The sequence below is a fragment of the Vulpes vulpes genome, chromosome 9 (genome assembly GCF_048418805.1).
Source record: "Vulpes vulpes isolate BD-2025 chromosome 9, VulVul3, whole genome shotgun sequence".
NCBI classification, from domain to species: domain Eukaryota; kingdom Metazoa; phylum Chordata; class Mammalia; order Carnivora; family Canidae; genus Vulpes; species Vulpes vulpes.
In genome coordinates this window covers 107,899,224-107,920,226 of record NC_132788.1, presented here as the reverse complement: position 1 = coordinate 107,920,226, position 21,003 = coordinate 107,899,224, and the positions used below count along the sequence as shown (strand labels likewise).

The window sequence follows — 21,003 nt, the reverse complement described above, 5'->3', positions numbered from 1 at the left end:
GGCAATTTAGTCCTAGTAGATTTTCTTTCCTGGACGCCTTAGTTGAGGATTTTGTGGGGTTTTTGTGTATGTGTGTGCGTGTGTGTGTGGTTTGTTTTAACGAACTACAGTAGTTATAGGTTAAAACACTGTCCTGGGGGCAGCCCGGGTGGCACAGCGGTTTAGCAACGCCTTCAGCCCAGGATGTGATCCTGGAGACCTGGGATCAAGTCCTGTGTCAGGCTCCCTGCATGGAGCCTGCTTCTCCCTCTGTGTCTGTACACCCCCCCGCTCTGTGTTTCTCATGAATAAATAAATAAAATCTTAAAAAAATAAAACACTGTCCTGTTCCAAAACACCTGTTGTTTGAAGCCCTGGATTCGTTTACTGAAGCTTTCTCGATTTAAAAAAAAAAAAACTGCGTTTAATTTAATTGGGTTAATTTACCGGGTTCTGCTGATGTATGTGTCGAGCCTCCACTCCTTAGATGCTGGGAGGGGCAGGATGCTGGTTGGGATGATGTACAAAACGCGCCTCAGATCTGTATGATAAGCGGTCACTAGCTCAGGTGCGGGAGGAAAACCTGCAAAACTCGCCAGGTACACAGTCAATTAGGTAGAAAAGGAGGCAGGCACAAATTAGTACGGGAGCTCGGGCAGAGAAGCGCTGGAGGAAAGAACCCGAGGCTCGGGGCGCCAGCTGTGTGTGGTTTCCACGGAAACGTCCCGGGGGGGGGTCCTCCCCGAAGGTCCCGCCCTCTCTCCGCGAGAGCCAATCACGGGCAGGGAGGGTTCCGGCGCGTGCGCAGAGTGCGTCAGCCCGCCAAAGCTCCGCCTCCGGGGTGTGGGCGGAGCCGGGGCGCGCGTGCGCCTGGGCCTTCGGCACACGTGCCCTCCCAGCATTCCGCGGGCGCGCGGGCGGCGGGCGCCTCGGTCCCGGCTGCTGCGGACCCGGAGCGCACGGAGGCGGCTGGCTGCGGCGGCTCAGGTGGCGCGACGCGGAGCGGGAGGACGGAGGGGCGGCCGGCGCGCAGCTGCCCACCATGAAGCCCCCAGCAGGTACCGCTGCGCCGCGGCCCGGCCCCGCTCGCCGCACGCGGGCGCCCCTGCCTGCCTCGCGCCCGCCGGGGTCGCCGCTTGGGCCTAGGAGCCGAGCCCAGTGACCCTCGGGGGCCTGGACCCGGGTCGGGGCGGGGGATGGATCGGCCCCCCGGGACCCGCCTCGTCGGCGGCCGAATGAATGGAAACCAGCTTTACCGGCGCTTCCCTCATTCAGTCAGCTCCGCGCGGCTTGGGCTGAGCGCGGGGCGGGCCCCGGGGGCGACCGAGAGCCCTCGGCGGAGTTCCAGGGCGGGAGACAGGCGTTCGCTCAACAGAGAAGCAGGCCAGCCGCTCTACAGAGTGGTCGGTGGTGGGGCTGACGGCGCTGCCCGGGGGGGGGGGGGGGGGGGAAGAGTGTGCGCGCGCAATCCCGGAGGGCTCCTTGGAGGAGGTGGCCTTTCCCCCCGGAACGGGGCGGCAAGCAGCTGTGCTGCCAAGACGTGCAGGAGGACCGTCGTGGGTGGCGGGAACGGCGAGGGCAACAGCGGCCAGGCCCGTGCACGCGGAGCGCGTTTGAGTAGCAACAAGTCATCTCCGCCCGAACGGGGCTGGGAGTTGCTTTTATTTTTAAGGGCAGAAGGGTGTGTCCCGAAAGCGTTTTCCTTATGGAAGTGATGGGATGTGCGTCGCCTATTTAGAAAATTGCCCAGGCTGCTGTGTGGTTGCCTCCTGAGTTGTTTGTTTTTTTTCTCTTGCTGGTTTCTCTTCCCGCCCCACTCCCCAACCGGCTGCGATAATTGCGTTACTGATGATCGTGATTTGGGTTATTCGAGGTCTCAGGAAGGCAGAAATGTTGTCTGCCTTGTTTGCAGCAGGATCGTCGTTAGCCCGGAGACCCAGCACGTAGGTGGCAAGCTGAGATACTACAGAAGGAATGCGTCTGCTCCGGTTTTTTTTTTTTTCTCAGGTCCTGCGTCCTCCAGGAGATTTTGCTGACGATTGTAGCTGTTGACACGTATCTCCTACCTTGTCCCAGCTTCTGGAGCGCTCGTTTACCACCCAGCGTGGCACAGACCCGCGTCTTTTCTCTGTGGTTCTGAAGTCCACGGTGCCCTACAAGCAGAAAGCATTTCCTTAAGCTCGCAGCAGTCACTTGGCCAGAACATCCCACCTGGCCCGGCTCCAGAACCTTTCTTTTTCCCCACTTAACTGTTTGTCAGTGATCCTCAGCCAGGGTGATGGCACCACGCCAGGGGACACTGGGCAGTGTCTGGGACACCTGTGGTTGTCACAACTGGGCACCAGGGGTGTACAAAAACAGGTCACTGTTTGCTAATCCCTGGTATAGAGTCCAGTAAGGGCTGAACTGTAAACCTGAGTGCGGGGCGGAGCCTCGGAAAGGGGCAGGAAGGTTGGACAACCAGATATTTACAAAGCAGGGGAGGGGGGAACAGATGATACATTGGTTCAAGGTTGGAGCTGAAGTCAGACTGCATGGGTTCGAATCCCACCTCTGCCACTTCTGGCATGGGATCATGTCAAATGTGCACGATCATGACAAATCGTGCGCATCTCAGGACCTCCATCTGTATGATGGGGGCCACATAGGACCGTGAGGGAACGAAAGTAAAACATCTTCATCCTGAACACCGCACAGCAGTTTAAGTGACAGCTGTTATCATAGACCACAGTCTCTTATGCAAAACCTCTTGGGGCTAGGGATGGTTTAGGAATAAAGGATTTTCTCTATTTTAGGAAAGTAATACAGTACAAACGTCGCATTATGTCAAGGGACATCGGGGGGTAGCACCCTGTCATCAAACAAGTTAATTCAGTGTGATGGAGGTGTATACCAAATATCCACCCCAGCACTGCCAGCGTTGGGGCTTGGGTCCCTTAGGGGGGGTGTCCTGGGCCCTGCCACCACCCACTCGATGCAATAGCATCGCTCTCCAGTTGCGACGAGCACAAGCATGTCAGAGATCGCCCAGTGTCTCCCGGGGGTGCAGCATCTTCTGCTGCTTTAGAGGATTGATCGACTTGTGCTCCCCCACAAAGCCTTTGGGGCTTGCCAACCTTCATGGGGAAACAGTGCTGTCCATTCCCTTCATCCCCTAGTTAGTCTAACCCTTCTGTCCTGGAAGCAGACCCATTCAGTGTGGGGCTGTGTCTTCTCTGTTCAGCCTGTGTAGGAGATGCCCTGGACACAGCGGCCCCGTGCTCCGTGGTGAACTACCTGAGATGGGACCTGAGCGCCCAGCAAATAGAGGAGCTCACTGTGGAGCTCATCGAGCAGACTAAGCGTGTGTATGACCAGGTGGGCTCCCAGAAGTTTGAAGACGTGTCCTATGAGAGTACCCTCAAGGCGCTGGCCGATGTGGAGGTGTCCTACACAGGTAAATCCAGGTCAGGATCCAGGCGGGGAGGCAGACGCAACCCAGGCCTTGGAGCTCCTGGACCCTGGCCGTGGGTGAGGCCATCTACCCTCTGGGGGGGTGGTGACGGATAAAGGGGCTGATGGCCGGTAGAGGCATCTGCTCAGCAAGAGCACTGGTGCCACTGGTTCCCATGTGTACCGTACTGCACTACTTGGCGTACTTGGTCCTCATGGGCTACGGCATCCGAGCAGGACAGCAGCACTCCTCTCTAGGAGCCAGCTCAGGTGCCAGCCTTGAAACTGGAGCCGCCGCTTCCCGCACCTTCCTCTGTCCCAGAAGATAGGTGTTTTCTCTCTGAGCGACTGAACTTGGCCCCCTTCGCTCCCCCGACCCCACCCCGCCCCGGCACCTTAGGTAACCTGATGCCATCAGGTGTCCTCATCACCACCACCCACCTGGGTCCTTCTCCTTAGGATCTGTTTGTTCCCTTTGAGGGGCGAGGTGCTCAGATAGATCCAGAGCTGCTACCTCAAGGCCCATCTGTAGAGGTTGCCAGTGTGGGGGCAAAAGACTGAGACGAGTCTCGCAGCAGAAAGCTCCGAACTGAGGAAACCCTTGCCCCTGGATATCCAGCAAAAGTCCTTTTCTGGAAACCTTGGAGAATCTCACCTGGGGGGTTCTCCTGGAGCATCCCTGGATGCGGTGGGTTTCTGGGCGCCCCATTCAACCCCCACCCCCCAGTCTCTTTCCAGATAGACTCTTGGCAATTGCATGAGGCTGATTCCTGCCTGTTGGGCGCAGCCCTGCCAGATACCAGCTTCACTCCTACAGCCTTTTTTTCTGTCTCTCCTCAATAGCCCAAGAAATTTTATTTTTAAAGATTTTATTTATTTGAGAGAAAGCATACGCATGTCCGTGCATGCATGATGAGAGAGAAGTAGACTCCCCGCTGAGCAGGGAGCTTGATGTGGGGCTCCATCCCAGGAGCCAGGGGTCATGACCTGAGCCGAAAGCAGATGCTTAACCGACTGAGGCCCCCAGGCCCCCCAACCCACCCCAGCAATATTAGAGGAAACTAAAATTGAATTGTGGCATTCCCCTCACCAGCCCCTCAGTGTCGTCCCACTGCCACCCGGACGAAGGCCAGAGTCCATGATGTTGGTTTTTGTGCAGTTTGCCCCTCTCTGCCCCTCCTCTGAGTCTGTGTGTGCCGGCCTAGTGGCCGCTTGCACTTGCGCACTCTCCCGTCTTGGGGCTTCACACGCCCTGCCTACTGGATTTTGGGCTTTTCTGTGATCACAGATTTACTCCCTTCGGGAGCCCCTTCCCACGCCCCCTCTGCTCACACCAGCTGCTTGCATTGATCCCACACTCTGCACCATTTTGTTGTCACACTTGGTACAGTCACAGGCGCTTGTGAGCCTGTAAATCGCAGACGGACAGATGCTGTTTCTGTCTTTTTCGCTGTTCTCTCTTGGGCAGCCCACGGCAGGTCTGCCCTGGGGCCACGCAAGCGACCAAGCAGCGATTGGAATGTAGGTCTTCCCAAGACAGAATATATGCGTTTTAAAACTTAAATGCTCTGTAGAGGTCTGATTTACGTAGCATAGAATTTGTTCACTTACGGCATACCTTCCAGTGGTTTTTATATTAAGAGGTGTCCAACCATCATCATGGTCTAATCCAGAACATTCCATCACCCCGAAGAGAAATCATCCCGCATTGCAGTCACCCCTAATCCTCTCTGGCCCCCATGAGCCCCCTTCCCATCTGTGGATGAGCCTGCCCTGGACGTGTCACACGTGTGGACTCACATCCCGTGGGGCCTCCAGTGTCTGGTTCCTTCCTTGAGTGTCGGCTCGGAGTCCGTCCCCCAGGCAGCACGTGTGGGCACCTCCCTCCTGTTCACGGCCGAGTGATGTGTCCATGGGTGGTAGGTGCGTCGTGTTTGTCCGTCCAACTGTCAGTGGACGTTTGGGTCATCTCCACTGTTGGGTTATTCCTGGTCCAGCTGCTGTGAACATGTGTGATTCCCTGTTCTCACTTCACGAGGGTGGGCACCTACTGGTGGGTTGCCGGTCAGGTGGTGACTGTTACAGCTTACGCTCTCACAGCCTTCCATGCTTCCTCTGTCTAACCAAATGCAGGTGTGCTCTGTAAGTTAGAGATCAGTTTAAGATGCTGCCATCAGCAGCTGTGCTTCTTTCTGGATTTGAGTTATTTTAGCCTTTCTAGGTCTTGTCATGTTTCTCTGTCACAGTCCTTGCCTTGGAGTGTTGGCAGTTGAGTCTGTTTCCATCCTACGTGGATGACCATGCCCCTCCCTCCGGCTCCCGGCCCAGGGCTCAGTGTGGAAAGCGTTCACGGAACAGATGAGATGTAGACGAGCTGTGTGCCTGGTGGGGGTGAGGCCAGTACTTGCCAGTTTATACCCGGGGCCTAGGTTCACACCTGTCCTGTTCTCTCCCCGTTTCAGTTCAGAGGAATATCCTGGACTTCCCCCAGCACGTTTCTCCATCCAAGGACATTCGGACGGCCAGCACAGAGGCGGACAAAAAGCTGTCTGAGTTTGACGTGGAGATGAGCATGAGGCAGGATGTGTACCAGAGGATTGTCTGGCTGCAGGTGAGGATGCAGCGAGGTGCCCACGTCCACTTGGCCTGGGGGCACGGCTGATGGGGCACAGCACCAGGCATGCTGGTGGTAAACTCTGGGAGGGACAGACTCAGGGGCATCCAGATGGGCACTGCTGGGTCAGAACCTCCTTAGACTTGATGGTTGTGTTCTCGGACCCTAGGAGGTAGAGAGCTGAGGGGCCCTGTGGGTGGTTGGTGGGGATTGCTGTGTGACAGTGCAAGTGCACTTAAACCCTGAACCGTGCGTTTAAGAACAGCTGAGGTGGTAAGTTTTGTGTTCTGTTTTAGCACAGTGAAGGAACGTGAAAGAAGGACAGACAAATGCAGAGAAACACAAACATAGAGTCTAAAAGCCCTAGACTCTTTAAGCCATTCCTGCGTCCAGCACATGGTTTCCCTTTCCCGACCTTGCTGGGGGGTCCGCAGGGAGGGTTAGTGTCCTGCCTCTCGGGCCTTGGCTGCTGGTGTCGGAGGGAGCTGTGGAGGTGGACAGTGATGCTCGTCCGCGCTGTCCCATAGCGCCTGTTGCCGCACCGCCTTGGTCAGGAGCACACACGGGCGTGCGCTGGGGCCAGTGCAGGTGGGCGGCCTGCGGGAGCACGAGCAGTGTTTTGTGTTTAATTGTAGCTTCGAGGGATCCCTGGGTGGCGCAGCGGTTTGGCGCCTGCCTTTGGCCCAGGGCGCGATCCTGGAGACCCAGGATCGAATCCCACGTCCGGCTCCCAGTGCATGGAGCCTGCTTCTCCCTCTGCCTATGTCTCTGCCTCTCTCTCTCTCGCTGTGTGCTTATCATAAATAAATAAAAAAAATTAAAAAAAAAATAATTGTAGCTTCGAGATCTATGTAGATGTACTTGCCATTCTAAGAAATGATTCAGACAGTGTGGCCTGTGGTTAGCCCAGTTTCCCCCAGCACGATGTTTGGTGAAACCAGTCACTGTCCCAACAGGGATAATGACCTTGAGACCACCCACCATTCTCATTCCCATTCAGCCATTCCCCTGTGTGAGGCCCTGCAGGCTGGTTTTAGTTTGGGCTGTTCCCAGGAAGCGGGTGCCATGGGCGGGTTTGGGGCACATGTCAGCGTTGGTGTCTCTGGGACGGCTGCCTGGGAGCCTGCTCACTGAGTTAGGTGTGGTTGGATAGGGCGTCTGCTGCGCCCCCCACCATGGCTACAGCGTCCCTGTTCCGTGCAGTGATGTTTGTGCGGGTGCCCCGGCCTCCCGCTGCCTCACTGGCACCTGGCGGTGCCCCTGTGTTTCGTCATCGACAGCGCTGGGATTGTCTTATCCTAGGAGAAAGTTCAGAAGGACTCGTTGAGGCCGGAGGCTCTGCGGTACCTGGAGCGACTGGTCAAGCTGGGCAGAAGGAACGGCCTACACCTACCTGAGGACACTCAACAGGTGAGTGCCGGCGGGGGTCGGAGGGGCTCCCCTGTCTGCGCCACCTGAGGCCCTAGCCTCTAGCTGGGTGCCCACCTCTCTGCTGCCTCCATTCTGGAATGGGAGATCTGTCTGGAACAGCTCTCCCTCCACCCACATCTACCCTCCCTGATGCAGCAGCATGGCCTTCCTGAGAGCCTGGCGCTCCCTCAGCCACAGAGCGAGTGTACAGTTGGGGGGAACACCTTGGTCGGTCCTCGCCGGGACTTTGATGCCATGGCACTAAGGAAATCTGTCTCACTGTGGGCCTCCTGTTCTGACATCAACACCACAGCTTCCTTCTGATACCAGAGGTGTGTGGTTTTCTTCTCTGTGACACTAGCCAGGTGTCCTACAGTCAGACGCAATTCTGACACCGTCTGACACATGTCGGGTCCTCCAGCTTCAGGGCTTGGCCCCTCGAGACTGCCCCACCTTGAGACACAGTCAACGACCACATCCAGGTTGTCATCTCTACTTCTGAGTGACTAGCTCTGTGGTTCCAAGGTTCCCACCCCTTCCTCAGGTTCACGTCGTTTGCTAGAGCAGCTCACGGGACTCAGGGAAAGTTTGCTTACTATGACTGAGTTCTCGTAAGGGGCATAACCTGGAACGGCCACGTGGAGGAGAGACGCAGGGAGAGGTGTGGGGGAGAGGCACGGGGCTCGGCCCTCCCAGTGTGTGCGCCACCCCGGAAGCTCCCTGAAGCTGTCCTTCAGCAGTCCTGCGGAGGCCCCATTGTGTAGACATGACTGGTTAAACCATTGGTGATTGATTCAGCCTGCCACCTCCAGCTCCTCTCCTCTCCCCTCCCGGGGTAGGCAGGAGGGGCCGCGCTGCTCCGTGGGTGGTCCCCGGCCCCCATCCTCAGCAGCTTCCCAGAAGTCATCTCAGGAACGTGCTCTCATGTGTAGTGGATAGGGGCTGGTGATGAGTAACACGACGGGCCCCACACACTTGTCTCTTGGGCTGTTGCAGTGTCTTCTTGTCGCTGAAGAAATTCCAAAGGTTTTAGGAGCCATGTGCCAGGAACAGGGACGAAGAGCAAATACACGTTGATTATCGTACGTCCCAGCCTCACAGATGGCATCTCCTTCAGTCTGGCCTGTATCAGAGGCGATCAGGGCCGTGCCTGCCCCTGTCCTGTGGCTAATCACTGAGGATCTTTGTTCGCCCCATTCCCTCCCCATTTTCTCTGAGTGCCAGGCAGCCACAGAAGGGATGGCTGAGCTGTGGGCTCTGGACTGGCTGGTTTGCACACAAGAGCTGCCCTTATGGGTGAGCTGTTTACCGTCGCTGGGAATTGGCCACCCCTAGGAGAGGCCAGCCCTCCAGGGTCCGCGAGACCGCCCAGCTGGGAAAGCACCAGGGCACAGGAAACGAAAGACACGGTTAATGCGACGTTGGGTCCACACCCAGAGCTCAGCGACTGTCTCTCTCGTCACTTGGAACTGACGCTGTCCTGCTTAGGCCAGCGCCTCTGCCTCACGGCTGGAGAAACCAGGGCTCCGAGAGATGAGGCATATTTGCCGTTAAAACCAAAGCCAGTGAGGGGCGCTTGGCTGACTTGATCTCGAGGTCTTGAGTTTGATCCTCATGTTGGGTGAGGAGATTACATAAAAATAAGAATCTCTCTCTTTCTTTTTTTCCTTTAAGATTTTATTTACTTGGGCAACCTGGGTGACTCAGCGGTTTAGCGCTGTCTTCAGCCCAGGGCCTGATCCTGGGGTCCTGGGATCGCGTCCCGTGTTGGGCTCTCCGCAGGGAGCCTGCTTCTCCCTCTGACTGTGTCTCTGCCTTTCTCTCTCTCATGAATTAAAAAAAAAATTTTTTTTACTTGTTTAACACAGAGCACAATTATGGGGAGTGGGAGAGGGAGAGGCAGGCTCCCCCACCCCGAGCAGGGAGCCTGATGTGGGACTCAGTCCCAGGACCCTGAGATCACGATCTGAGCAGAAACTGAGAGTGAGTCACTCAACCAACTGAGCCACCGGACGCCCTTGTAAAAACAAGAATCTTGAAAACAAAACCCAGAAAACAAACCAGTGTAAGTGGGACCTGAGTCAGATTCACTCCCAGGACTGTGGGGCCCAGACCCACGGGGGCACCTCAGCTTCGCTGAGTGCTCGGCCAGAGCAACGGAAGGCTGTTTGCATTTTTTTAGAGCAGGCTCCATGCCCCCCATGGGGCTTGAGCCCCCGACCCGAGGCCCAGAGTCCCGTGCTCCCCTGAGCAAGCCGGCCGGGTGTCCCCATGGGCCTTAGAGCCCCACCATGTTGTTGAAGGTCCGGCATGTGGCGCTGGGGGCTGTACCTACTGTAACTTGGGAGCCGCCTCGGCAGGGGAGATCGGGGTACAGCAGGGAGTCTCACAGAGGCGTCCAGCTGGGGCTCTGCACTGGGCCCCGCTCCCTGGGGTGTGCTGCTGTCCGCCGAGAGGACGCCTGGCCAGGTGGTGGCCTGCGAGGCCATGGCCTGGGGCCGCTTCTGAGCCAGGGGCTCACCCGCCCGGCCCAGGCCCTCCGGCCGCTGCTGGCCAGCAGCTGGTGTCCCTCTGAGGGCTGGGCTGGCTCCAGGCCCCTGGGAGAGGGGGGGGGGGGCTGATGGGGCCGCGCCTCACCCCCACCCGAAGTTTCCGAAGAGGCTTTGTGCTGCTGCTCTGTCAAAATGTCCAAAAGCCGAGGCTGTGGACCCAGAAGGTGACAGGGTCCAGAGCGCTCTTGGCCGGGGACCCATAACAGATGGGGACATGAGCCCGAGGTCCCCAGGGTCACCAAGGCTGCTCCGCGGAACCCGGTGTCTGTGTTCTGTTGGCGCCGTGCAGACCAGTGCCAGGACTTGATGTCTGTCTTTTCCGATCCCTCTTCCCGCCTGGTCTGTGCCTCCTCCCCGCAGGCAGGGAGCCCCCGGCCCTGGTGGCCACACTCCGCTCACAGCTGTGCTCCTCCCTCCAGAAAATCAAGAGCATTAAGAAGAAGCTGAGTCTTCTGTGCATCGACTTCAACAAGAACTTGAACGAGGACACGACCTTCCTGCCACTCACGCGAGAGGAGCTGGGTACTGATGGGGGGCGTGTGGTGGGGGGCGCGGGATGGGGGGGCTGGCGCGCCGTCCCAGGACCCTGCCAGGCCGTGGCCACCTCCCGCCAGCTTCCAAAGTGCAGGGACATCTGTGTCCCACTGCCCTGGGGCGAGGGGGTGTCTCCACTTGGAACACTTAGCGCTCAGGAATTCACATTTCCAGATCGAGTGATGCCGGGAACACCGGGTTAGTGGCTGAGTTGGCCAGGATTTCCCTTTGGGCCCCAGGCCCCCGCCAGCTGCTCTTGTTTGAATCTTTTTTTTTTTTTTTTTTAAGATTTTCTTTATTTATTCATGAGAGAGAGAGAAGCAGAGACACAGGCAGAGGGAGAAGCAGGTTCCACGCAGGGAGCCCGATATGGGACTCGATCCCGGGGCTCCAGGATCACACCCTGGGCTGAAGGCTGCACCAAACCGCTGAGCCCCCCGGGCTGCCCTCTTGTTTGAATCTTGTGAGAGGAGATAGACTGAATCCTGGCTGGTTCTTCTTCCCAGACTGGCTGTAGGGGATTTTGAAGGGCTGGGGCTGAGGTGTCTTTTTTAGTTTTTACTGTTTGTGCTGCTGCTCTCGCCCCAGAGGTTTCATTTTCAGTAAACTTGGCAGCTGTGGGAAAGTTGTGAGAGCCGTACGGCGGGCAGCCCCGTGCGCTCGGCTCTCCTGGCCCCGCGTTGACATTGACTTCCTGCCCTTTCTGTGGTCTCTGCCACACGTACGTCCTTCCCGCTGTTGGAGAGGTGTCGTAGGCCTTGGGAGCCTTGCCCAGGAGTGTGGCCGTCCCGTGTCCTTTCCACACACCCCTCCCACCGGGAGACAGCACGGAACAGCCGTGATGTTGAGAATGCAGCCCGCGTGCCCTGCTCTGCCGACCCGCTGACCCTCTGTGTGTTCCTCCGCCGTCAGGGTCTGGTCAGGGAGCACGCTGCATTTTCCTATCTCTTTTGGCTCCTTTCCTGTTTTTTTTTTTTTTTTTTTTCTTAAAGATTTATTCAGGAGAGACAGAGAGGCAGAGACACAGGTAGAGGGAGAAGCAGGCTCCACGCGGGGAGCCCGATGCGGGACTCGATCCCAGGACCTCGGGGGTCACACCCTGAACCAAGGGCAGGCGCTCAACCACTGAGCCCCCAGGCGTCCCATTGGCTCCTTCCTGTTGAACTGCCCCTCAGCCTCTCACAAAAGCATTTTCATCTCTCCCGCCGCGGACGCTTTGGAAAGGCCCAGGCCGGCGGTCTCACTGCTGCCTGCGAGAGCCCTGCCCGTCCCGTGTGAGGCGCCCAAGGGCTATGGCAGTGACCCTGCGGTGGCGGCCTCACGGGAGGGCGTGTTGGGCCCTGCTGCCGGGGGTCCCCATCCTGCTGCCCGAGCCCCCAGAGGGCCGCTAGCTTGCAGAGGTGCCCATGGTCACGGCCTTCCTGAACAGGGCCTTGCGGGCTGTCCCCGTTCTGGTTCAGTCCTCTCCGTGCCTGGGCCTCAGGTGGCAGGTCCCCCACGTGGCCCCCTGTTTAAGGACAGGTGCCCGCTGTGTTTTCTGGCCACAGGACCCTGGGTCTCGAATCGGGGAGACAGATCTGCTCGCCAACCCCCTCGCAGGCTGGCTTCTCTGCCCATTTGTCCAGCCCAAGGGGCCTTGCCGCCTCAGCGTGGCCTCCTGTGTGGGCAGCAGGTCGCCCCAGCGCCGTGGAGTGAAGCAGAGCCCGCGGCCTCGGGGGGCAGGGGGGTCGGGGGCGGAGGGGTCAGGGGGGCCACGGCAAGGACGGTGTGGCCAGCCTGCCTGCAGGTCCTGCTGAGCATGGGTGTGGCGCTTGTTTACCTTCTGCTCGCCGGAGGGCCAGGGCTGTTGACTCGCGAGGTGTCGGTCAGCGTGTCTGTCCCTGGCGCCCCCCCCGTGGCCCTGCTTCGGTGCCCTTGCCTGCCTGGAGGGGTTGGCGCTCTCCTGGCAGCGGCTTCTCTGGAGGGGCTCAGGGGCTGCCGCTCGCCTTGCGCTGCCGGTGACGCTCTGACCCCCCTTCTGTGTGTTCGTGTGCTGGTCTCTCGAGTCAGGACCTCCCTCGCCCCACTTAGTGGTTGATCTGTGTGCAGAGGTCGGTGTGGACGGAGGCCCCGTTCCTCATGGGTGGCGGTCTACCGTGGTCACTGTTATCATGCCCAGGTTGTCCTAATTCTACCTCAAGGCCCTCTACAGCGTGAAGTGTCCCTGTTCTTTGGGCACTTTCTCTGGGTCTGGGGTCCCGGGCTCATTTGTCCTCGCCCTGGCCTGGCCTGGCACTTGGAAACCGAGATGTGCGCGCTGCTGCTGCGGGCCTGTCGTTCCCAGGTCGTCACCAGTTAGGAAGTGGGTGTCTGTCTGCACACGTGCACACGCACTTCTGTGCCAAAGCGGGGGCCTCGCAAACGGTGCCCTGCCTGGCCCTGCCCACCCTGCTGCGGCGCGTCCCTTCTCACCTGTCCCGAGGTGAGGGCCCCGGGCGAGCTGGCCTTGGAAGGAGCTGTGGGCCGAGTCAGAGGCGGGGTGTGAGGCGGTGGCCCTGGACGTGTTCGTTCTGAGGTGCAGCACCCAGGTCTTAGGAGGATGGTTCGCAGGTGGGGAGCCGGGTGAGAGGCTGTTGCAGAAGTGTGGGCCGCGGCGATGGTGAGGGCGGCCGGGCAGCATCTGTCCGCGGTGGAGAAGGGATGAGGAAGAGACCGCAGCCCCTGGACGCCCCCTGTGCCAAGGGTGGAGCCGAGTGGGGCTTTTCCTCCCTGGGAGCCCTGCTGGGAAGGGCAGCGGGGCTCCGTCTTCCCGGAGGGCTCAGGGCAGGGTGGGGACGCCGGGCCTGGTGCCCTGTTCCCTGCAGGCTCCCCGTCCTAGCCTCCCACGTGGGAGGGAAGCCTGCCTCCCGCCCCAGCTGCACGGGCCTGTGGCAGCCCTGGTTTTGTTCCTACAGGAGGGCTCCCGGAGGACTTTTTGAACTCGCTGGAGAAGGCTGGGGATGACAAGTTGAAAGTCACCCTCAAGTACCCACATTATTTTCCTCTCCTGAAGAAGTGCCACGTGCCCGAGACCAGGAGGAAGGTGGAGGAGGCCTTCAACTGCCGGTGCAAGCAGGTGGGAAGGCGATGCTGCAAGTGGTGGGGCCTGTCCTGGGTGCCCGGTGCCCGCTGGGCCAGGCTCAGTGGTGGGCAGGCGCCCAGGCGAGTCAGCCTGCCCCTCCCGGCCTTCCGCGCGGGGTCCAGCTCTGGCCCCCGGCCACAGCGCCAGTTCTGTGTCTGCGAGCGTCCACTGCTCTGTGCCTTAGCTTCAGTCGTCCCCTCTCTCTCTCTCCAGTGGCGTTGCTGGGGCTTGAGCTGGGGTCTGCAGATGCGCCCTCCCCTTTTCTGTGTCTTGTGTGCTGGCCTGGGCCCTCTAACTGCGGCCCGGGGCGTGTCTTCAACGCACAGACATCCATTCCCGCGCAGACGCGTGTATTTGTGTCCACGCCGCGGTGTGGTCTCAGCCTCGCTTCTCCTGTTCAGTGCCTCCAGCAGACGGGGGTGAGCTCCCCGTGCACAGTGCCCCGAGGCTGTCCTGCAGAGTCCCGGCCCCACACCGCTCTCCACCCACAGCCTTCACACCCCTCACGATGACGCCTTTCTGGTCCAAACGGGACCTGGGGGTTTATAAAGCTGCATGTGTTGTGTCAGGACCACAGGGCAGCCATGGAAACCTAGGCCATGGGAAGGAGGGAGGGAAACGAGGCACAGCTGGTGGTCCTGCGTTCCAGAGGACCCAGTGGGAGGTGGTGGGCCCAGCACCCACAGAGCTGCTCATTCATTGGTCGGTTCCAGGAGAATTGTGCGATCCTCAGAGAGCTGGTGACCCTCCGAGCCCAGAAGTCCAGCCTGCTGGGGTTTAGCACACACGCCGACTACGTCCTGGAGATGAACATGGCTAAGAGCAGCCAGGTGGTGGCCACTTTCCTAGGTAACCCCTTGCCTCCCCCAGCCTCCCCCAGCCTCCCACCGTGGGTTCCAGGAGGGAGTCGGGTTGTTCGTGACCACAGTGTGATGAGGCCTCAGAGCCATTCTCTGTGCGTCCTGGAGTGAGACCCCCAACACCCCTGAGCCCCGGTCAGCTTCACAGGGCTCCAACCTGATGGCCAAGCGTAGGGCTCTGGGGTGAGCCTGCATGTGCTCCCTGCTCTGTCTCGTGGCGTGAGCTCTGGGCAAGCGTCCACACCCTGGCCGTCCTTTCTGGCTTGTGGCACCGGGGGCCACCCGCCCCCACCACCTGGCTGCTGCAGGGGGAGGCGTGGCCTATCTAGCTTGTACCGGCAGCCCAGGCGTTCCAGGCGGGGTGCTGGGCCTGGGGGTGCCCTGGGGGCAGCCGCCGCAGGGAGGTAGCCTTGCCTTCCCCTCTGCCCTCCGCAGATGAGCTGGCCCAGAAGCTGAAGCCCCTCGGGGAGCAGGAGCGTGCCGTGATCCTGGAGCTGAAGAAGGCCGAGTGCGAGAAGCGGGGCCTGGACTTCGACGGGCGCATCAACGCCTGGGACATGCGCTACTACATGAACCAGGTGGAGGAGACCCGCTACAGCGTGGACCAGAACCTGCTCAAGGAGTACTTCCCCATGCAGGTGGTCACCCAGGGCTTGCTCAGCATCTACCAGGAGCTGCTGGGGCTGACCTTCGACCTGGAGGAGGGCGCCACCGTGTGGCACGAGGACGTGAAGCTCTACTCCGTGAGGGACTCGGCGTCGGGGAGGGTCATCGGGAAGTTCTACCTGGACCTCTACCCGCGGTGCGTGTCGGCTGGGCCACCCTTCTCTGCCTCGTCGTTCTCGTCTGTGCCAGGGGTCGTGGGGCCGCCGCTGTGCATGGCCCGGCCGGGGGCTGGGAGTGTTTGGGGTGGGGGTGGGGGGTGGGCGGGACTCCTGCTCCCGGGCACCTGCTCCTGAGACGGACCCGCTCCGTCTGTCGGCGGCTGGCAGCCGGGTGGGTGAGGGGATGCGAGAGCCAGGGTGCTGGAACCAGGGGGTCTTGGGTCAGTAGCCCCGGGCCAGTCGGTGCGTAGAGCATATCCCTGGCTGGGCCTGACCCTGCCCCTGTCCCCAGGGAAGGGAAGTACGGGCACGCGGCCTGCTTTGGCTTGCAGCCCGGCTGCCTGCGGCAGGACGGGAGCCGCCAGATTGCCATCGCGGCCATGGTGGCCAACTTCACCAAGCCTACCCCGGACGCCCCCTCCCTGCTGCAGCACGACGAGGTGGAGACCTACTTCCACGAGTTTGGGCACGTGATGCACCAGCTGTGCTCTCAGGTGGGGGCAGGGGCCGCGGGGACGGGGGCGGTGCTGGTGCTTGGTGGGTCTGCACAGTGAACACTCCCCGGGTCACCACGGGCCCGGCAATGCCCCCTTGGCCAGTTGCCGTCACTGAGCCCGGCAGACGGCCGGCTTCCTGGCTAGAAGTGTGTCCCTGCGGTGCTGGGGCTGGGCACACGTGGTCAGTGTGTTGGCGGTGCTGGTTCCCTCTGAGGCTGCCCCCTCGGCGCGCGGCCAGAGTCCTCTCGTGTCCTCGCGTCGTCGTCCCTCTGCACGTTTGTGTTCTCATCTCCTCTTAGAAGGACGTTGGTCGTTAGCTTAGGGCCCTCTCGGTGATTTCATTTTAAGTTGAATAGTTCAGTGACCATTAGTTTACCAAGGTATGTGGCCATCACTGCTGTCCAGATGTTCCAGAACATTCTATCACCCAGAAAGAACCTTCATGTTTCTTAGTTGTCGTCCCCCAAGCTCAGCTCCCGGCCCCCCCGAGCCCCCTCCCCGTCTGTGGACAAGCCCGTCCTGCACGTGTCACACACGTGGACTCACACCCTGTGGGACCTGCTGTGTCTGGTGCCCTCCCTGAGTGTCGTGGGCTCGGAGTCCGTCCCCGGGGTGGCGTGTGGGTGCCTCGGCCCTCTTTACAGCCAAGGGACGTGCCCGTGCATGGGGGGCACCAAGAAGTGTGTTTTGAGCAGAAGGTTCTGACTTTAGTGTTCCGTGTACTGCCTTTTGTCTTTCACAGTTTGTGCTTTGTGTCTTGCTGAAGAGCTTTTCTCCTAATTTTCCTTTTCTAGAAGTGTTACTCTCAGCTCTTCGTGTTGGTCTGTCCAGTGTGTGTGAGGTGTCTGTGGGGTGAGGGTCGGCCCTCAGCCGCCACGGCTCCTCGGGGCAGGGCAGAGTCTCCGGCACTGGGGCCCCGTGTGCCCTGGCCGCCTCGTCCTGTTCACGCAGCTCCCCTCGCCGCCTCCCGCCTCTGCGCTGTATGCTCTCAGGGTATGTCCCATATCCGGAACATTCTTTTGCCCGTGACTCTCACGGCTCTGTCATTTCCTTCAGGTCTTGCCAGATAAACGTTCTCACTATCTGAGGCAGTTCTGTCCTGTAAAGCCACAAGCCCTGGGTCCGCAGATACCGAAGCCGGGCTCCTGTGGGAACACAGGGTGAGGTCCCTGCGAGCCTCTGGTCGTGACGAGCAGTATACACAGCTTCGTGTTGTGCGTTTCTGTTGAAAGACACTTTTTTTTTTTTAATGATTTTTTATTATTTATTTATTCATAGAGACACAGAGAGAGGCAGAGACACAGGCAGAGGGAGAAGCAGGCTCCATGCAGGGAGCCTGATGTGGGACTCCATCCAGGGTCCCCAGGATCAAACCCCGGGCTGCAGGCGGCGCTAAACTGCTGAGCCACCCGGGCTGCCCGAAAGACAGGTCTTTTAAAGAGGCCAATTGCCTATAAAAACACAAAAATGCAAAACAACAACAACAACAACAACAACAAAAAAAAAAAAAAAAAACCACCAAAAACCGGACTCTTAATAGATCCCGAGAAGGACCCTGGTTTACAGCCAGCTAAAGCCCAGCGGCAGAGCGCCCAGTGACCACGAAGTGCCTCGGGCCTTGGCTTGGGGTCATAAAGTTTACCAAGTAGACGGAGTCACAGATAGGGTCCGTGAGTAGTGAGGCCCAGCCTGTGTCCTCTCCCAGGTCCCTGCCTCGCCCAGGGCCTTGAGCTCATTTGGCTGAGTGGCTGTCAGAGCCGGGTCCTAGCACACCTCGGACGGGGGCTGTTTTTTTCAGGAAAATTTCTGACACAAGAGTGAGAAAACACAGGGTGCTTCCAACACGACCGCCCAGATCCCGTGGTTTCCAGGCCAGCCCCTTGCAGAGTGTAGGGATTTTTGAGAGCTTTGGGTTTGCGGGTGGAGGGGAACATAGGTGGCCAGCTGGGGCCGGCCTCCTCCCACCTCCCTGTGTCCTGGGCGTGGATATCGGCAGCCCCCCAGGAGCCTCAGCTGCCCCCCGTCCCCAGGCTTTGGGGTGTCACGCGGCCTGCTGTCCTCTCCCCGGTGCGTGCTGCTCAGGAGAGCACTGCGCACCGCGTGCCTGGGCGAGACCAGCGGGTCGGAGCTGGCCAGGCTGGGCCCAGACCTTCCTACAGCTCCACCCGTCCCCGCAGGCGGAGTTTGCCATGTTTAGCGGGACGCACGTGGAGCGGGACTTCGTGGAAGCACCTTCCCAGATGCTGGAGAACTGGGTGTGGGAGAAGGAGCCGCTGCTCAGGATGTCCCAGCACTACAGGACGGGCAGCGCCATCCCCCAGGAGCTGCTAGAGAAGCTCATCAAGTCCCGGCAGGCCAACACAGGTGCCCGCTGGGAGCCGCCCTCCTGCCCGGGGGCCTCCGGGGGGGTGGGTGCATCCATGCCACACGCAGTAGGCCAGGCACATGCCTTCATGGCTTTGTTTACCGCTGGTGCAGGAATGCAGAGCCAGCTTTCCGGTCTCCTTCTACCCGCCAGGTCTCTTCAACCTGCGCCAGATCGTACTGGCCAAGGTGGATCAGGCCCTGCACACGCAGACGGCTGCCGACCCGGCCGAGGAGTATGCCCGCCTCTGCCAGGAGATCCTTGGGGTCCCAGCCACGCCAGGTAGCTGCTCGCGAGGTGGGCCCACCTGGGGGTCAGGGGCTCAGCCCTTCCCTGAGTCAGAAGGATCTAGTGAAGGCAGTCAGGCCAGTTTGCAGGGGAGGCCCAGGAGGGAGCAGACGGCCTCTGGCCCCCTGGCTGCTTTGTGCTTCTGGGCCTGCCGGCTCCAGCTGTGCGGCTGGCGGGTGTGGGCAGCTCCATGCTTTCCTGCGTCACTCATATGGCACCGGCTCTATGTGTTTCCCCCCCATCCCTCCCCACCCAGCCTGCTTTGAACAAGCCTGGAAGGTGCAGCAGAGACCAGGGATTTCATACCCTGGAGTAGGAAATAAGGTGGATTTTGTTTGTTTAAAGATTTTATTTCTTTCTTTTTTAAAAAAAATTTATTCCTGAGAGAGAGAGAGCCACAGGCAGAGAGAGAAGCAGGCTCCATGTGGGGGCCCGATGCGGGACTCGATCCCAGGACCCCGGGGTCACGCCCTGGGCTGAAGGCAGATGCTCAACCGCTGAGCCACCCAGGCATCCCTCTGGATAAACTTTTAGTGTCTATTTTTGTGCGTTATCACAAGTGCTCGGATTAACACATGTGAAAATACTTAGGATTTTAATGTAGGTAGTGTGGCATCGGCTTCTTCCACAGACACTTTAAAAATTCCTTTAAAAAGCTTTTTAACCAGTGCGTGCCCTCTGCTGTAGGGGTGTGCCTTGTTATATCCTCTTGCATGAACTCTTAAGCGTCAGCGGATACTGAGCAGAGCTGTATTTCCCTTGGCCAAGTTGTTCCGCTCTTGCTTTCTGGAAGTGTCAGGCCAGTTCCTCTCCTGGGAGTGTGGGTCATCTCCGATGGGCTGATTTGAGGCCCTCTTCTCCTGGCAAGGGGCACCAAGGGGGCGGGGAGGGGGTGGACTCAGGCCACAGCGAGAGCCGTACCACATCTGTCCCAGGGACCAACATGCCTGCGACCTTTGGCCACCTGGCTGGTGGCTACGACGCCCAGTACTACGGCTACCTGTGGAGTGAGGTGTACTCCATGGACATGTTCCACACACGCTTCAAGCAGGAGGGCATCCTGAACGGCAAGGTGAGGGGAGGCCAGCCACTTGGCGGGGGGCGGCACCTGCCTGTGGGGGAGTAGGGGACCTTTCCTCTCTCTGGTCCCTGCAGCCCAGGACCCTGGAGGGCAGCTGAGGCACCGGCTAGTCCTTGCCAGGTGCTGGAGGTGGGCCCTCCCTCAGACCTGAGAGTTTGCCACCCTGGACCCTCCTGGGGCCGGGTGCTCAGCCAGCTTTCCAGACTTGTGTCCTATCACAGCGGGAACTCGACCACCCGTGTCGTGGGCTCAGCCTGGGCTTAGCCTCTGTGAGGTGAAGGGCCTTGAGTTTCTGATGGGTGGTGTCCCTGCACACATGTGCTCGTGTGCAGTAACGTGCACACGCTTGTGGAGACACCTGTGTGCGTGAAGAGCACGCACATTCTCTCTGATGCCCACGCAGACATGCACGAGCCCACTTGTGGCTGAGAGAGGGGATGCGGGAGGACCGGTCCAGGGGGAGCCTGAAGACCTCACCCCCCCCCCACCCTGTTCCCAGCAGGTCGGCATGGACTACAGACGCTGTATCCTGAGACCCGGCGGCTCCCAGGATGCCAGCGTCATGCTGAAGCTCTTCCTGGGCCGAGACCCCAAGCAGGATGCCTTCCTCCTGAGCAAGGGGCTGCAGGTGGACAGCAGCGAGCCACCGGCCTGCTGACGCACCAGGGCTCTGCTGGCCCCGGGCCACGGGCTCAGCCCCACCCCAGCTCCTGCTGCCCTGTTGCCTTAGCTCCCAGTCGGGAAACGGGGTGGCCTGCCGCTCAGGGTGGGTGGGTGGGGGCCGGGTGAGGAGACGGGCTGTTCGTCCTCCCTGTCCGTTCCTTGTGTCTGGTCTCTACAGGCCCCCGTCGGTGGCCAGCCTGGGCTGATGGGGCCTTGTCCTCGAGATGCCTGGAGAACTCTGTGTTCAGTCACGCCCACCAATTTGTTGCACTAATCCATCCCCTTCCTGGGAAGTTTTCTGAGTGAAAAGATGGTGGTTCTTTGAAATGCAGCCATTAAAAAAAAAAAAAAAAAGGAAAGAGAGAGACTGTTGGCCTGGTCTGACTCCTGTCCCTTCAGACTGTGGGTTGTCACACATGGACGACGTGCTGGTGAGCTCGTTAGGCCCTAGACTTGCTTGGCGATCTGCCCTCAGGTGGGGATGCACTGCTCCGTGTGCTGGAGCGTTCTGGATTATGACAGGTTTGGGTCTCCGGGAGCCGGCCGAGCTGCCGGACTGTGCAGGGATGGGGTGCCGTCCCGCCCCCCAGGAGGTGTCTGTTTCCTGCACCTCCCTCCTCCCTGTGCAGCCCTGGCCGATGTCGGACCAGGCTCAGCTCTTCCAGGAAGCTAAGAGGCCAAGACCGCCCTCCTGCATCCCCGCCCGCTGGGCACAGCTCCTGTCCCGGCCCCTTGGCCCAACTTAGGGGTTTGTGATTTGACGGCTTCTGATTAATGGGCGCAGCTGCTGGAAACCAGGCTGTG

At 59.7% G+C, this 21,003-nt stretch overlaps 1 protein-coding gene across 5 annotated transcripts; it reads left to right on the top strand.

Annotated features, from left to right (window-relative positions):
• Positions 1-877: 877 nt before the first annotated feature.
• THOP1 (thimet oligopeptidase 1) lies at positions 878-20,564 on the top strand. 5 transcript variants are annotated; one of them, XM_072721872.1, is made up of 14 exons: positions 899-1,037; positions 1,987-2,340; positions 3,203-3,425; positions 5,874-6,022; positions 7,328-7,435; positions 10,407-10,509; positions 13,455-13,615; positions 14,335-14,470; positions 14,917-15,283; positions 15,598-15,799; positions 17,980-18,166; positions 18,321-18,449; positions 19,391-19,527; positions 20,039-20,564. In XM_072721872.1, the coding sequence occupies exons 3-14, from the start codon at positions 3,329-3,331 to the stop codon at positions 20,192-20,194; spliced, it is 1,932 nt and encodes a 643-aa protein (XP_072577973.1). In that variant the 5' UTR covers positions 899-1,037; positions 1,987-2,340; positions 3,203-3,328; the 3' UTR covers positions 20,195-20,564. The 5 variants fall into 5 exon arrangements, with proteins under 5 accessions (XP_025874987.1, XP_025874988.1, XP_072577973.1 ...); XM_072721873.1 differs by having other exon boundaries at positions 1,987-2,430; positions 3,203-3,415; XM_026019202.2 differs by lacking the exon at positions 1,987-2,340 and having other exon boundaries at positions 878-1,037; positions 3,203-3,415; positions 20,036-20,564.
• Positions 20,565-21,003: the final 439 nt, after the last annotated feature.

Coding starts and splice junctions, on each gene's coding strand:
- THOP1 (XM_026019202.2), top strand. Junction 6,023..7,327: donor AGAGGATTGTCTGGCTGCAG/GTGAGGATGCAG, acceptor GTCTTATCCTAG/GAGAAAGTTCAGAAGGACTC. Junction 18,450..19,390: donor TGGGGTCCCAGCCACGCCAG/GTAGCTGCTCGC, acceptor CATCTGTCCCAG/GGACCAACATGCCTGCGACC.